General features: G+C 38.2%; 1 protein-coding gene across 4 annotated transcripts in view; it reads right to left on the reverse strand.

Moving 5' to 3' along the window:
- The window catches only part of TSHR (thyroid stimulating hormone receptor), a 154163-nt gene that overhangs the window by 111223 nt on the left and 24677 nt on the right, over window positions 1–18263 (reverse strand). Inside the window, exon 2 of one of the 4 annotated variants that reach the window (XM_081830109.1) lies at window positions 9354–9492. The exons of the other annotated variants lie outside the window; for them this stretch is intronic. Within the exon in view, the coding sequence (XP_081686235.1) occupies window positions 9354–9391 (38 nt within the window). The 5' untranslated portion in view covers window positions 9392–9492. The remainder of the gene's footprint in view (window positions 1–9353; window positions 9493–18263) is intronic. 4 annotated transcript variants of the gene reach the window in all.

Genomic DNA, 18263 nt, shown 5'->3' on the forward strand with positions numbered 1-18263 from the left:
TTTAAATTAGCTCTCTAATAAAAGATTGCATAATTAAAGTTAAATAACCAGGATATAATTTCCTAGTCAATACATATATTTAAGTTAAAAGGCAAGTGATGGACTAGGACCAGGATATATAAAGAACTTCTTGAAACAATAAAAAGATAAGGCAATAAACAAACAATTCACAGAAGTTAAAATGATGAATAAACATGGAAAATGCTCAACCTTGTTAGTCATCAGGAAAATGAGAGTAATACTATTTATCAGATTGGTAAATGTTTAATATCTGAGGATATGATTAGGATATATAAAAATAGGAATTTTCGGACACTTAGGAATGATTCTGCTACAATCATTCTAAAAAGTAATTTGGTGATGTTTGCTAAAATTGAAGCTAACTATAACTTACAACCCAACAAATCCTCTTTTCTAGGTATATAGCCCAAAGAAACAGAACAAAGTGACACATACAAGAATGTACAAGGATGTTCACTTCAGCATTCTTTACCAGAGTCAGGAGCCACTTTTAAGTCCATCAATAGGGAAATGGATAAATTCTGGTATAGTTACATGATAAAGTACTATGCAGGAATTATAATAAACTAGACTATATGCATCAACATTAATTTCTCTCAAACTCACGTATAGTCAAGAAAATAAGCTGCAGAATGATACACAAAGTATTATACCATGTAAATAAAATCTTAAATTATAAAAGCAGGGGGCGCCTGGGTAACTATGGTTAAGCATCTGACTCTTGATTTTGGCACAGGTCATTATTTCAGGGTTGGGAGATCAAGCCCCATATTGGCTCTGCACTCAGTGCAGAGTCTGCTTGGGATTCTTTCTCCCTCTCCCTCTGCCCCTCCTTCTGCTCTCTCTCTCTCTCAAATAAAAAAATAAAATCTTTTTAAAAAATTATCTATGGTATCTATGGATATGACATATATGATGAAACTACAAAACAAAGATAATGCACATCAACTGCAACAAAGAGAGACCTAGAGAAGGAAGGAAGGAATGGAAATGGAACCAAGAGGAACTCAAGTGTAACATTTCCATTTCTTTTTTCTTTTTTTTTTTTAAGTAGGCTCCATGCCCAGCATGGAGCCCAATGCAGGGCTTGAACTCATAACTCTGAGATCAAGACTTGAGCTGAGATCACGAGTTGGATGCTTAACCAACTGAGCCACCCTAACATTTTAATTTTTAACCGCAATTGTTAATGGTGTTCCTTGGAGGTGGGTATTTGTTATAGGACACTGCGTATCTTTATGCATTTGAAATATTCCATAATAAAGAACCTATAATTAATATGTAAGGTATAGCCAGTATATGAATAAGTGTGACTTACAAGCCAAATGATGCTATTGGAAAACACTTGCAACTCAGAAACTTCATCATTTAAAAAAATCTTCCCATATCCAAGACAAGATCCTTTTTTCTCTTTCCCATAAATTATAAGGACATATGATTATGTTGACATCATTTTAAAATCTGAGAATATGGAAGCTATTAATTATTATTATTATTATTTTTTAAAGATTTTATTTATTTATTTGAGAGAGAGAATGAGACAGAGAGAGAGAGCATGAGATGGGGGAGGGTCAGAGGGAGAAGCAGGCTCCCCGCCAAGCAGGGAGCCCGATGTGGGACTCGATCCTGGGACTCCAGGATCATGACCTGAGCCGAAGGCAGTTGCTTAACCAACTGAGCCACCCAGGCACCCTGGAAGCTATTAATTATAATCACTCTTCTAAATTAACATCATAGAACTCTTTAAAAATGTGGGTATTTTGACCATGTAATCAGGTTTAATGGGGCATAAACTTGATTTTAATTCATTTGTAAACAATAAAATTATGTTTCCTCTGAGGACTATTTATGGGAAAATACAATCTCATATTGCATGGGTACACTGCTGTATATCATGGACAGATGTAATTTTATTGTCATTAAAAAAGGAAATCCTCTTACAAAACTAATTAGTGTGCTGATTATTTAAAGGGAAAAATGCCCATTATTCTAGAATAATTTGAGTTTCTAAGAATCTCTTAATGCAAATACCATTAAAGCTGATGCAGGAAATAGGAAGTTGATATGAAACAGCTATTCTTCACCTTTTAAGAATAATTCATATATGACAAAGATTAAAGACTTTAATTTCCATTCAACATTCAATTGTTTTACCTTATTTTACATATTCATTTAGTTTTAATGCATGCATCATATACTGGGATAAAAAGCATAAACTACATAGAGTTTCTGTTCAAGGTAAAATTTCTAGTAAGTTCCACCCTTTAGTTATAGAAAATGGTACTAAGAGTTTCTTATGTTTGTCAGATTCAACTATTCGGCAATCAACATAATTATTGAGTGCCAATTACTAAAAACAGTGAGTTGCATCCAATTCTCTGCATCAGTATGAAGAGCAGACGCCCCTGCAGTTTTCAGAGTGAGTCTGAACACCAGGATTAAGTGATCTGTCCAAGTCTGATCAATATTATTAGGGTCAACTTGCAATGAAGTAGACCATTACATTGCCCTACCTTCACAATGGTTTTTTGTAGTCCCTCAGGTCAGAGAGCTAAGGATGTTGAAATTACAAGTTTGAACCTAAGTGATCCTGCTCTCACCGTATTCTGTGACTATAGACTTCATATTTAATCACTGATTATAAGGAAAAATAAACCATTGATTTAGAAATCAATTAATCCAGCCCTACTGGTTTACAGATAAAAATGTAAAGTGCCATAACTCCTCACTCCTTAAGTGTGGCCTGCAAATAGTGACTTCCCTTCAAAAACTACAGTATTGAAGGGAGAAAAATAGTAACTTTACAATGGAGAAATCTGAAAAACCTTACCTTAGCCAGATGATCAAGGTTAATATCAACATTGATAAATCATGTTGATAGTATGTACCCTTGATATGATTTGATAAGAAAGGCATTTACCTCTGTGGTCTTCCAAACACCCTAAACCCTAGTCTAATCATGAGAAAAACATCAGAGAAGTCCCAATTGAGGGACAATATACAAAATACCTGACCAGTACTCTTAAAACCATCAGAGTCATCAAAAACAAGGAAACTTTGAGAATGTCACAGTCAGGAGGAGCCTAAGGGGACATGATGATTGCCTTTGTCTGCTCAGGCTGCCACAACAAAATACCATAGACAGAGTGGCTTATGCAGATACTTATTTCTCACAGTTCTGGAGGCTGGGAAGTCCAAGTTCAGGGTGTTGGCAGATTTGGTTCCTGGTGAGGACTCTTCTCCTATCTTGCAGATTGTAGTCTTCTCACTTTATCCTCACACAGTGGAGAAAGAGGGAATACTCTGGTCTCTCTATCTCTTCTTATAAGGGCACTAATCCCACTATGGGGGCCCTACCTTTATGACCTCATCTAAACCTAATTATCTCACAAGGGCCTCTCCTCCAAATACCATCACATTGGGGGTTAGAGTTTTGATATAAGAATATCGGTATTTCATTTTTAGGAAAAGATTAGGCAAGGCTGTATGTGAGCCAAAAATGCCACGGTGAAGGCCAGTTGTTATACCTCATACAACACGGGCAGGTTACTTACCCTCTTTAAGCCTTTGCTCTTTTATCAAATGAAGGTTCCCTACATATTTCACAGGGTTATTATGACACCAATGGGTTTACTACATGCAAACACAATGTCATTAAAGGACTTGTCATTAAGTGTTTTACCCAAGTCCCATGGCTATTTTAGGCAGAGGTCAAATGACTTAGAGCTCTTGTCAGCTATTAATCCAGCCCTCCTCCTATCACTCCTAACTGACCCTATACCCAAAAAGTTCTGTAGCCCAGCAGTTCCAAGGGCACATTAGGTCATAATCTGTGGCATGTTATAATCCACTTTGCCATCTCAAGCTGCAAATGCTTGTCTTTCACGGTGCCCTAGGAAATGTGACATACAGACCAACACTACACCTTGACAAGCAACTCTGAACAAGTATTGACTTCAGATCTATATTATTTCCGTATATGAAGGAAAACATGTTTTTTATTAAGTATGATACGTTACAGGTGGTCTCTAAAGTGCAGTGTCAGGGAGCCTGGGTGGGTGGCTCAATTGTTAAGCGTCTGCCTTTGGCTCAGGTCATGGTCCCGGTCCTGGGATTGAGCCCCACATCAGGCTCTCTGCTCGGCGGGAAGCCTGCTTCTCCCTCTCCCTCTCCCACTCCCCCTGCTTGTGTTCCCTCTCTCTCTGCTAAATAAATAAATAAAATCTTAAAAATAAATAAATAAAAGAAGTGCAGTGTCTAAGGCAATACTTTGTGGTATGGAAAAAATATTAGAACCTTGACTTGTAATTTAAAAAATTCATACTCTGACTTTCTGTTTTTGTGTTTTGCAATTTACATGGTATATTAATACAATAGCACATATCTGTAAGACACATACACACATAATATTTTAGAGTGCTGATTGGGAACATGCACAAAAAAGGATTTGGAGACCACTTCTTTAGAAGACGGGACAAGTGGACAAGTGGAAAAGTCTTAGTCTTTATTTCCCTTAATACAAAAGCGGAGGGGGGCCTGGGTGGCTCAGTCGGTTAAGCGACTGCCTTCGGCTCAGGTCATGATCCTGGAGTCCCAGGATCGAGTGCCACATCGGGCTCCCTGCTCAGCGGGGAGTCTGCTTCTCCCTCTGACCCTCCCCCTTCTCATGCTCTCTATCTCATTCTCTCTCTCAAATAAATAAACAAAAAATCTTAAAAAAAAAATTACGAAAGCAGAGACAAGTAACATTTTCATCTCTAGGGATATTTTTAAACTATGGGCTCTGGTTTACGTGCCTTGCACAAATTACTCAATCTTTCTGTGCCCCAGCACCTCTTCCTTAAAGTGGGGATCATCCTAGTACCTCCCTTGTGTTGGAGAGGGATGAGGAGGAAACCCCAAGTTTACTAGGATGGAAACTCTTAATCAGAAAGCCATGTGGTTGTAAAACCTATAAGCTACATTGCTTAGTTTTATCTTTCTCCTTGTTCTTCAATAAACCTTGACCCTGACTTCCAGGACCTCTGAGTCAGAACAAATCAGAGCAAAATGAGGCCGTTGCACCCAAGCTTTACGGGTGAACTGGAAGGAATGGCAGGACCCGATGCTGGGACCACTCTCACCAGGAAACAGAGTAGCTGGAGAGGCACATAAACTGGGCTTTTACTGAGTTGATTTTGGTAAGCAATAGATTTTTTACATACATGATGAAAGGTAGATATTTGCCTGCTGAAAGGGAGTGTGAAGGGCATTCCAAGCAAGGAGAATAGTATGTGCAAAGCCATGGAAGTGTGAAATGCTGGGAGTGTTCAGACCCGTGAGGACTCCAAGTAAATGTGAATATAAAAGGCAAATAAGTAAAGCATGCTTATTGGGGCCACTGCTATCTGCTTTCTGTATACAGCTTAATAAACAGATGCTTAATAAATATTCATTATCGTTTTGATAGCTGAGTAGAACATATGGGAGATATTAGAACCACCTGTGGGGGGCCATTTTCTTCTTCAGACTGCAAGTTCTGCTCTTGGAGATTCTGATACACACACAGGAAGTGTGACGTGGGAGCCACTGTTACAGACTCAGGAGGGGGTGGGGAGGTAAGGTGCCATTATTCTAGGTTAGTGCTTTTTAAACTGTAGGTTGTAGGCCATTGGCAGATCATAAAATCAATATATTGTATCATGACTATCCTTTTTGAAAAATGAAATAAAATAAAATGGAACGCATACATACATAAATATGTCTGTATCCTGGGATACAATGTAAAGTATATTTTTTACCATGGGTCATGGTCCAAAGTGTCAAGCCACTGGTTTGCATGGTAGTTGATGGAAGCCCTGATTAAAGCAGTAGGTAGATTCTGGTGATGATAGTGACAAAGAATTTATGGGATTTAGTGACTAATTGAATGTGGAAAGGAAAGAAAGGTGATGACTCAGTTTCAGAACTAGCTTAAGCTAGTACTCGAAGTGTAATGTCCTTAAAACTGAGATTAAGAATGAGGAATTAAGGGGCGCCTGGGTGGCTCAGTCAATTAAGCCTCCAACTGGTGATCTTGGCTCAGGTCAAGATCTCATGGGTCATGAGATCAGGTCCTGAGATTGAGCCCCACCCCACGTATGGCTCCATGCTCAGTGGGGAGGGGAGTCTGCTTGAGATTCTCTCTCTGTGGGTGCTCTCTCACTCTCACTCTCTCCAAAATACATAAATAACTCTTCAAAAAAAAAGGGAGAGAGGAAGTAAAATGTTGTGGGATTCTTTGGGGGTTGGGAGTGGAGACTGAGGGCAGGATGTCAGTGAGAAGATAATGAGTTTGGGTGAGATAAGTTGAGTTTGAGATTCCCATAGGTCATCCAAGTGGACACATCTATGAAGCAATAGGAAACATAGTCTGAAGCATAAGGAAGAGTTCAGTGTTAATGATAAAGTCTGCAGTCATTATTATCCAGGTGATAGCTGACATGTTAAATTGGATGAGATTTTCGTTTTCATTTTTCTTTTTGGTTTATCCACCAAAAAGAATTTATATCACAAAATTCAACTTCATTTACATTTTAGTACTTAAAACACTTTCTTATGACTCTGTTAGGAAAGATTAGTTTAGCACAGAACATTTTAAAATGTCTTTTAAATATGATTCATTGATGATATGATTAACTGTAAACAGAGCCTAAGTAAGTCAATCAGTATAGATACATTTTATGATAAGACTGAAATTTTATAGAATGCTTATATGATTCACTGAAGAACATTAAAAGAACAATGTGAAATGAACAAGCAATTTAATAAAGTGGCAAGATAAATAACTAATTGTCTATATTACTTTATTATGATTGTGCCAGAATTGACTTTAAGAGATTAACTCCACTATGTGCTCATTATGTTACTGAACTGCACAATAATTTGTTCTAATATTGTTCAAGAGAACATAAATATCTTGCACAAAAACCATAATATGCTGTCTATTTTCATTTTTAAATATGAATATTAGGCACTTGTTTTCCAAAAGCTGCTTTTTCTTATAGAAAATGCTAAGAAAAACTTACCCATCTAGTTGTCCATTATAGAAATGCTAGTTTTTATTCCTTCTTTTAAGTATTAAGAGTTATTTTATTTTTACTTACTTATTTTTATTTTAAAGATTTATTTATTTATTTTTAGAGACAGAGAGAGCAAGCGAGGAGGGGGAGGGGTAGAGAGAGAGGAACAGAATCCTCAAGCAGACTCCTCGCTGAGGGTGGAGGGTGACGCGGGGCTCAATCTCAGGACCCTGAGATCATGACCTGAGTTGAAATCAAGAGTCAGATGCTTCATCGACTGAGCCACCCAGTCACCCCTATTTTTATTTTTTATATATTAGTTTGTTGTGGTAAGAACATCAGAGATCTACACTCTAAATTTTTAAGTCTATGACACGTTAAGTGTACAACACAGTATTGTTGACTATAGGTAAACAATGTGCAGCAGATCTCTAGAGCTTATTCACCTTGCTTAACTAAAACATTATGCCCATTGATTAGAATTCCCCATTTCCCTTCCTGCCAGCCCTTGGCAATCACCATTCCACCCTCTGATTCTATACATTTGACAGTTTTAGATATCTCACATAAGTGGAGTCATGCAGAATCTTGAGGACGTTATGCTGACTAAAATAAGCCAGACACAGAAAGGCAAACACAGCATGAGATTGTTTAAGGAGCCTGGTAGTGTTCAAAGAGGACAAAGAATGAATCCTCAGGAAGGTCAACCTTTAATGAGCAAGTCTCAGGAGAGTTAGAACAGTGACAAGCTTGGAGAGTCTATTGGTTATAGAAATATCACATGTTACACAAATACCAAGCAGAATAAAAACTGAACCACAACCTTTTAAATAGGTGGTTGAGTCGTTAGGGATCTCTAGGAGAGTAAATAATGGGAAAACTAATGAGTTGTTAGCAGGTCAAAGACTAAGTAGGAACTAGAAAGTATGATCCCTGAAGAGAAAGTAAGGTTTTTGCTTTATGATGGAGAATGGAAGGAAACTGATAGAAGGTTAACTATGAGGAGGCAGACTAGGATAGGAATTTTATGTGCAGAAACCGTAGGTAGTGGTGAAAGACAAAGGATGATGGTAATAGTAAATGTAAGGTGCTTACTGTGTGCCAGGAATTATTCTAAACACTTTACCCAGATCAGCTCATTTTAATCTTCACAACAACACTGAGGTAGGCACTATTATTATCCCTATTTAAATGAGGAAACAGGCACAAAGAGGTTAAGCAAATTAAGCAAGTTCACACACAACTATTGGAGACAGGATTCGAATCCATCCTGGGGCACCAGAGTCTATACTCTTAACTTCTACACTTTGCTGGAGGGAGGAAGGTGCAGGAAAATAGGACATAAGGGGCCATAATCCCTTACTCAGAAACTTTTGGGGCCAGATGTATTTTAGAACTCAGAAATTGTCAGCTTTTAGAAAGGGAATATACACATGTTTTATTACAGCCAAACAGGATCTGGGGCTGTACCTTAAACACAGTCACACTGGTAATTGATATTTTTGTAATAAATGTTATCAATAAGACTGAATAATCTCGAATCAGTTTGGGCCAAGTTCTTCTGCCATGAGTTACCAGAAAACTGTCAAGGATCCGAGCTGTTTGAATTTTGGACTTTCGGATTAGCCACTGTGCTCCTGTAATACTCAAGCAGGTCTCCAACGGAGAGGAAGAGGATAAGCTGGTAGTGGGGTCTTGGAAAAGCTTAGGAACACCTGCTCCTTTGTGAAAAGAGAGGCAGGGCAAAAGGAAGACCAACAAGATTAGGCCCCAGCTCCTCTTTCCCAACTCCCACAAAAGCTCTGTTCTACTTTCTTAGCGAAGGTCAAATGCCAGCAGATGTCACTTTTTCACCTTTAAGGTCTAGAAAGCTCTGTCCTCGCTTTTCCTGTATTTTACCTGACCCACCAGAGGGGTCAAGGTGATTCTGCCTCTCCCTTCCAGGTACAGGTGAGACCGAGAAGGGGGAGAGAGATTGAGGGACAGAGAATGCTGTAAGAGAGATTTTTTTTTTTTTTTTAAATTCCTGTTTTCCCTTTGTGACTAGCAATATTCATGCATTCATTCACTTAATTCATTTTGCTACCACCGAGGAAAAATCCTTAGAAAACTGCTAACACCTTGGAGAGTATTTCAGGGGCAAGGGAAGCAAAACTAAGAGATTTCATCCTCATGCCCAAGAAAAGAGAAAAATAGAGAGAGAGATTGAGAATGAGTAAGAGACTGTATCAGGCTGACATGGATGAAAAGCATGGGAGCCCAGGTAGAACAGATTAAGACTGAGAAGTATACCTGAATGGTATGATCTTTTTCCAGAAGGTCTGGAGCATCTGTCACTGCGGGTCACCTTTCTAGCCACCACCAGGCTCAGGTTGCTAGGAGCCCCAGGGTTTTGTGTTCGGCTGGCTGGCGCAGGGAATCCTGAACTCAACTGGATAGGAGAGGGGAAGCATGAAAACATTCCTGGTATTCCCAGTAGTCACTTGGACATATTAATCCAGAAAAACATTGTGAAACATAGTGTTGGCTACGAAAGTATTTCTGATGGTGCAGTGCTTAAAGCACATGTTAAACCAAAAACCTGAGTCTGATCTCTGGTTTGCAGCTGGTTTCTGGTATGGTATTACAAGGTCAGGCATCTGAGGGGTTAAAAGGTCTTTGGTAGGCTAGCCAGAAAATTTAACATACACGTAAAGTACATTCCAAACAACTGAATTTTGGAAAACAACCCTATAAGTTGGGGACTGCTGTTTTTATATTCCTTTTGCCAAACTTACTAAAATTCAGAGCAAAATAGAAATTAAAAAATAAAATATTCTCGTGACTCAACAACATGGCAAACCCAGAGCATAATTTTAGAGCCAGTATTATATTTATTGGGCATTTTTTAGAACCAAAGAGAATGAAGAGGAAAGTCACCACATCTGGCAATATTAATGGAGAAATTCTGCCTTTATCTTTACAATTAAAGTGGATCCGTGCAGTGTAAATATCAGTGTGAAGAAGGGCACAGGTTGTATGCTGATCAGACCTGTTGATGTTACAAAACTGAGAGAAACAGTAGGTATGTTCCATAAGAGACACAAACATTTCACTCCTCTCCCATCTCCTCAATCTCCATCATCCAAAATGGTAGCAGTTTGGAGGGTCACGTATGTTTAGAATGGAGAAAAAAAACTGTTTAGCCTAGAAAAGACTTATGGGAGAGAGGAAAATCATTAAATAGAAGTGAGATTCTTTCTGATTTATTTTATGGGGCTCTAGTAGACACAACTAAGACCAAAGGTGGTAGATTTTTTTCCAGTGTAGGAAGGAATAACAGACTTCTTCAAAAATGAAATAGTAAGTTCCCTTTCTCATGTGTATTCAATGGATAAATATGAATCAAGCTCAGGAGAGTCTTACATTGGGTAGAAGTTTAAAGTAGATGGTCTCCACGTTCCTCTTCCAGTTCTAAAACTCTGTAAGTCCATAAAAATCATAAGTATCCCCCTTTTCTTCCCCAAGCAATATGATATCTTTCAAAATTAGATGCCAATGAGAAAATTCTAGTTGATGCTAAGAGCCCAGTTGGTCATACAATTGTGCAATCAAGTTTTAAGTGTTCTTGATGGAGCCAGCCAACCTGAGACTGCCCATTTCCTCAGTCATGGAGATGTAGTTTTGGAAACCAAAATCTGTAGTAGGCAAAAATCAGTCCAAGCCATGTGGCTTTCCAACAGGGTATGATTACAAAAAAGGCCGAAATTATTATAACCCAGAAGAGGAGAAGTCAGCAGAATTCATTATCCTTATAAAATACATTCTTTGATCCTTCTTTCTACCATGTTGCCTGCACTGTTTCTTGGGCTATCTGGTGGTCAGCGAGGTCAAGATAATGTTGTGTATCTCTTGTTTCCTTTACACTGGCTTTAGAGAGACTGAGAGCCAAGATTAGCCATTCTAGTTTCTTTTTAGAATAGTTATTATTTAAGAAGTTCAAGTCTTTCATTTTTGGAAGTCATTTGGAATTCTCTAGTATGTGGCAGTAGCTTCCACTCGATCTTTATAAGTAAGAACTTCAAGACATTGCAGAGTGCTCCCAAATAAAGTTACAATGGAAGTCTGTTTTTCTCCTTTGTAATACCCACTGAACTTGTAATTGTTTGATCAATGTTGGCCGTCCATCTGGAATGCAAATTCCATGAGAATATGGACAAGCTATCTGTCTTATTCAGCATTCCATTTCCATGACCTAGCACAGTGTCAGTACCCAAAAAATATTGAATAAATAAATCTAGCAATGAAACGAAAAACCTGCTCTCTCCAACACTTTATATCTTCCACATCACAACACACACACACAATTTTTTTTGAACAATTTCTTAAAAGAATAGAAACAGTCTACCTTTTTGTTTCACAAATTGCAGAAAGAAAGCAGTACTTTCTTCTCCCCAATATCCTGGATCAGTGCAAAGATTCTACTTCTTCCTTTCAAACTACTTCATTGATCTTTGTTATCAACTATATCAAATGGGCACTGGGACAGTTCGTAGTGGTGTAAGGACCGGCCATCCAGCTTTCAAGATTTCCCTCTAAAGTACAACAAAAGTGGGGCACTTGGGTGGCTCAGTCGTTAGGTTTCTGCCTTCTGCTCAGGTCATAATCCCAGGGTCCTGGGATCCAGCCCCACATCGAGCCCCGCATTGAGCCCCGCATCGGGCTCCCTCTCAGTGGGAAGCCTTCTTCTCCCTCTCCCACTACCCCTGCTTGCGTTCCTTCTCTTGCTTTGTCTCTCTCTGTCAAATAAATAAATAAAATCTTAAAAAAAAAATAAAGTACAACAAAACTACTTCCATGTCCCATACAGGGGAGAACAAGCTGTGGATGGCTTCCCAAGTAAGTACATACCACCTCAAGGGACAGGGGAGAGAAGCAGCCTCATCATAAAATGTAGGCAAATATGGAAGATCTCCTGCTGCTTACATACCTTTGATGTCTTTTCAGGCAAAATTCCTTTCTGAGAGGCAGAACAAAAGCAGCAGCAGAGTGTGTGCTACCTGGGAATTAGGAGGTGAGGAGATGGGTAGTTGTAAACGCTTGCCCTGTCTTGCAATTTGGCAGAAGCTGGACAATCTAGTTTCTAACCTGGGATAGTCCTAATAATAAAATTATCTTGGTTTGGATATAATCTACTCATTCCATAAAAACCTATGTATATTATTTCATTCGATCTTTGTAATAACACTGTGAGATAATTAATGTACTGATTATTATTGTTGTTATCCCCATCTATTTTGCATATGCAAAAACTGCAGGGTTTAGATGACCATTTTAGGAAGTGCTAGTGAGAGGCAGAGCTGGATCTCCTTACCTCTAGGTGACAAAGAAGTGTGGTGTAGCAGTCACAGGACTAAAGCTCATTCAGTTTCAACTCCATTTACTATCTATGTGACCTTAGAAAAATCCTTTGCATTTTCTGAGCTTTGGTTTCCTTATTTTTTTTTAAATGGGGGCTAAAGAGTTATAGAGGGATAGGGAGGAGCAGATGTTAATATTTGTCCTATTTACCTATGGAATTATTCTGGTGGGGATAATAAAGATCAAAGTGATTTGTAAGGTATAACTGTGAGATGGTACTGCTTTTTTTTTTTGATGGTTTTAAATTATTTATTTAGTCCCCTGATAAATATTTTTTTTTATTTTTCATTATGTTCAGTTGGCCAACATCATAAGTTTTTGTTGTAGTGTTCAATGATTCATTAGTTGCGTATAACACCCAGTGCTCATGCCAACATGTGCCCTCCTTAATACCCATCACCTGGTCACCCCATCCCCCCATGCCCCTCCTTTCTGTAATCCTGTTTGTTTCCCGGAGTCCAGAGTCTCTCATGGTTTGTCTCCCTCTCTGATTTCTTCCCATTCGGTTTTCCTTCCCTTCCCCTGTGGTCGTCTGCTCTATTCCTTATGTTCCACATATGAATGAAACCATATAATAATTGTCTTTCTATGATTGACTTATTTCACTTAGCATAATCCCCTCCAGTTTTGCTTTTTATTTTTAAGTTTTAAATTCAATTCCAGTTAGATAACAGTTTTATATTAGTTTCAGGTATATAATATAGCAAATAATCCAATTTAAAAATGGGCAGAAGACATGAACAGACATTTCTCCAAACAAGACATACAGATGGCCAACAGACACATGAAAAGATGCTCATCATTACTTACCATCAGGGAAATGCAAATCAAAACTACAATGAGATATCACTTCATACCTGTCAGAATGGCTAAAATCAACAACACAAGAAACAGGGGTTGGTAATGATGTGGAGAAAAAGGAACTCTTGTGCCCTGTCGGTGGGAATGCAAACTGGTGTAGCCACTGGGGAAAACAGTATGCAGGTTCCTCAAAAAGTTAAAAATAAAACTATACTACAATCCAGCAATCGCACTAGTGGGCATTTACCCAAAAAGATGGTATTACTCTTATTCCCAGTAGAGGTGCAGAGCATGGAGCTCAGGAAGCAGTTTTCATTCAAGGCCCAAGGCCACTCCTTTCTAGCGATATGATCTTGACTGCATTCATGAATCTCACTAAACCTCAGTTTCCTCATCTGTAAAATGGGAACAATAAAACCTGCCTCAGATTAAATGAGATTAAGTGCAGGAGACAGAATTACCAAATGGATAGTAATAGTAGCACCATAATCATAATATTTTATCTTCTTTACAATGGAAGACACTGATGTTCAGTAACTTACTAATTTGCTATCAGGTCACCCAGAAAGCAGAGCAGGGAGAGACTTGGTAAACCAGTGTTTTGTCTTGTATTACCTCTGGGAAAAATACTTTTGGTGAGTGGAAACTAGACAAGAAGAAACTTTTCTCTTTTTCTTTCTATCCTACCACCCCACCCACCTCAGTCCATAGGGTCTATTTCTTTAGGATTTGAGAAAACAGGAGCCCCTGGAGGCCCAAGGAGGGACTAGTACAAAAGACTTTCCCTGCACTATTGCTACAGGAATCCCAAGAAACCTTAGGCAAGAGACTGGATTCTTAGTGGTACCATTGCTTAACACCTGGGTTTTCCCAATTATGAAGACAACACTTCTTTTTTTTTTTTTTTAAGATTTTTTATTTATTTGTGAGAGAGAGAATGAGAGACAGAGAGCATGAGAGGAAGGAGGGTCAGAGGGAGAAGCAGACTCCCTGCCGAGCAGGGAGCCCGATGTGGGACTCCATCCCGGGACTCCAGGATCATGCCCTGAGACAAAGGCAGTTGCTTAACCAACTGAGCCACCCAGGTGCCCGAGGACAACACTTCTTTCCAACAAAAACCAAGTCTGAATGTGGAAGTTTTCTGGGCCCCTTAAGTAACTGGAAGTAAACTCCTCAGATGAAACCTGCTTGTCTCTTGGCAATTCCTCTGATGGTTCATGACAGAGGAACGTGATTTCACAAATTTCACAATAAACAAATTATAGTCACTCACTAGGTCATAGAAGAAAGTTTTCAAGAATAAAGAAGAATCATGGGAATGTGTAGCATTATATTGCATAACAATTCATTCAAGATAGTTCAAATCTTCCAGGAAAGGGAGAAGATATTGGTGAAGCAGAGAGCATCTAAAAATTCACACAAGGCTGCTGGGTTTATGTTGGGACTTTGGGATTCAATTAAAGTTTAACAGAAGGAGGAAGAATTAGCAATTCAGTTTCTGCTGATGCAATTAATTTGAATTTCTCATTTCAACAGAACACCACGCAGTTATAATTTTGAAAAATGTATTATATTTATAAGGGAAAACACCTGTTTTTGAGACACAAAATAGAAAAACTGGATCAAAACCATGGATCAAAAACAGGAAACTGACTTTTAAAATTATTATTTTTAAGGCTTACAAAAAACATATACAGAAATTCCAGAAAAATCACTTAACCTTCTTCAAAAAACAAAAGCAAAAGAACCCCACCTAACTAGTTTTGTCTACATGAGAAAAGGGGAATGGAAAACTTTCAAATTAATTTGTAGATAATTAGCACCAGGAAGGGTCCAAAATATCCAAGTATTTGAGACAGAGGTAAATTAAGCTCCTTAATTGTCCACCAGTGCTCTGCAAAATGGGTTGGCTGAATGGAGCTATTTCATATAGAAAAGAAAAAAAAAAACACATTAACATTTCTTTTTCTTTATCTCACACCTTCACCTTTATATTATATGTGTCTTATAAACATGTATAAGATGTGCTGATTACTACAGTTGTATAGCATGAAATTTAGAAATGAATGTGTATATTAGGAGTACGTGTTCAAAAATTTTACTGATAGGAATACACAATGAATTAGATCTGGAGATCACTACTCTAAATAACAGGACTAGTTCTAAACTCTACTGGGCAGAGTAGGCACATACTCATAGTTAAATATGATTATTTTCCTTGGCATCAATCTGCGAGAAATATTTGGGGACTATGGATTGTGTGCTCACCACTATGCTGAGCATGGATAAGAGTACAAAAAATATCTAAAGCATAGGCGTTCAGCCACAGGCTGAATCCTTGACAGTCCCTCCACCTCATAGAAGAGTCATTCCATTGTTGAAGAGCTGTTATCATTAGTACATTCCTTCTTATATTGCATCTAAATTTGACATGTGACAACCCGGTTTGGAATTACAATTTTGGGGGGCCTAAGTTTCACCTACAGAGGCAACACTGGATAACATTTAAATATCTGAAGACAGCTCAAGTCTATCTTTTATTTTTCTCTTCCCTTGGGCCCTACTTGGGCTCTTTCAACTCCATAATATATACCCTCTTAAATTGCAGTCACCTGAATTTATTCTAGTTTGTCAATTCCCTTTTAAAATGTGATTCAACTTGTACTGAATGCATGAGATTAACATTTCTCTTGATTTGGATACAGTGTACTGTTAACAAAATTAATATTAATATTATTGGAAATTTCATCTGTCTCTCGGCTCTTTTTATAGTTGACTACAGCTCCCAGAGGTTTTTACTGTGAATTCTGGGCTCAAACTTCACCAGTTGACTTTTACAGTTACCCCTGTAACTCTGCAAGTATTTTTTAGACCTAAACCTATTTATCTCAAATAACATCCTGTGCATTTTGACTTAAAGCACAACATACTGAGATTATTTTTTAATATTGCCTCATTCGACAAAAACTTACTAAGCCCCCATTAAATGCTAATCAGTGTTTTGGGTTGTGAGTTCATATAAAAAAATAAGTCACAGTCTCTTTTCTTGATTATCTCACATTCCAGTTAGGAAACTGGACATAAACTTTTCCATCATGCAACATGTCAAACTGTGTAACAGGCATGTGTAAAGTGCAATGAACATACAAAGAAGGAAGATATTTCAATAATTGGTAATATTTTTATATTGATTTAGAATTTTTGATTAACTTGCATATCTTATTTTATTTAATTCTGAAAACAATTCTGGTGGATAATAGGGCTAGTAAATAGTCAGCAATTTACAGAAGAACTAGAGGTTCAGAGCAGTTAAGTGACCCAGCAAATAAGAAGTTATCTTTTCCCCTTTTTTAGAAAACCAGAACAAAGTTATCCTATTTCTCTGGTTCAATGCTTATTTTCCAAGATTCCCCAGAAATTCTAGACAATGCCCTCAGAGATTTATGACTAAAGCACTTTAGCACCTAGGGATATAATCTCTCCAGGTTTGTTGGTGTAAATTCACTTAAAGCAACTTCTCCACCTATAATGTCAGCTGATCTTGGTCTGTAATATCCTTCCCAAAGTTTGAAATCCATGAGAAGACCTGCTTTAGGCTCCTGTTTGTCACCTGTTGCTATTCGCTAACTTTCCAGTGTCCCTGGCAGTCTGCTGAGTCTTTAATTACTCTTCCTCTACTCTCAACATGGCTTTTATATGCCCCTTTCCACTGAATTTTCTCTTCAATCGCTAGACTCCTTTTCCCTCCTCTTCTCCAATATTTAACAATAAAATCTGGAAAGAGTGTCGTGTTAATAAAATGAAGTAAAAGCCTTGGACCTGTCACCATTAATTGCTTTCAAATTTTGGCCTGTCTTTATGAAATTTGTTTCTTTATTCCCTCTTTGAAAACAAACCTGGGTTACTGAACGTCTGGGCTGGAATTTCTGTTGAAGAAAAATATTCAGAGGCTCTTGGAGTGTGTCCAAGCTCTCAAGTCTTTTTTGTAAGTAGGTATAACCACTTGTTTGAAAAAAAGAATTCTTCTCCACACTTAAGTCTTTTTTCTCATGTGCACTGGTTAGCAACTTTCATTAAAAGTATGAGGTACATATGAGGATGGAGTGACAGGTTAAAAGGATGGACTGTTTTGCATTATATTGAGTAATTTAATGGGAAGAGGAGTTTATAGGTCTTTTAATCTTGAATGATAACATCATATGAGAAAATACTAATTTTTAGGAGCTATGAATGCATTTGCCAATTATTCTTGATTAAGAGAGAAAAATCAGGACTTGTTCAATCTGTATGTCAATCTTCTAATTCACGAACATCGCTGCTTACTTGTATAAAACATTTAAAAATTATTCCTGTTTCAGGCCTCTGTCTAAAGAAAACAGCCACTGGGGTGCCTGGGTGGCTCAGATGGTTAAGCGTCTGCCTTCGGCTCAGGTCATGATCCCAGGGTCTTGGGATCGAGCCCCACATCAGGCTCCCTGCTCAGTGGAGAGCCTGCTTCTCCCTCTCCCTCTGCCTCTCTCCCTGCTCATGCTCTCTCTCTCTCTGTATCTCTGTGTCTCAAATGAATAAGTAAAATCTTTAAAAAAAAATAAAGAAAACAGCCACAAATTTTGTGTTTGTAGCATCAGTGTACTTCAAAAACTAACAAAGTAACAGCTGGAACAGGTTAAGGTTTAGGGATATTTGTCAGATTCATATCAGGGCATCTTCTTCTAGTCTGACTCAGATGAGAAGCCTTTCAATAGGGCATGGAATCCAGCTTTCCAAGGAGCCTTTGAAGGGCCAGAGGTCCACAAAAACAGACATATAGAGAACCCAGATATGGACCCTCAACTCTATGGTCAAATAATCTTTGACAAAGCAGGAAAAAACATGCAATGGAAAAAAGACAGTCTCTTCAATAAATGGTGCTGGGAAAATTGGACAGCCACATGCAGAAGAATGAAACTCGACCATTCTCTAACACCATTCACAAAGATAAACTCAAAGTGGATGAAAGAC

This window comes from Leptonychotes weddellii, chromosome 9 (assembly GCF_054177405.1).
Source record: "Leptonychotes weddellii isolate Sample4059 chromosome 9, ASM5417740v2, whole genome shotgun sequence".
In the NCBI taxonomy this organism is placed as follows: Eukaryota; Metazoa; Chordata; class Mammalia; order Carnivora; family Phocidae; genus Leptonychotes; species Leptonychotes weddellii.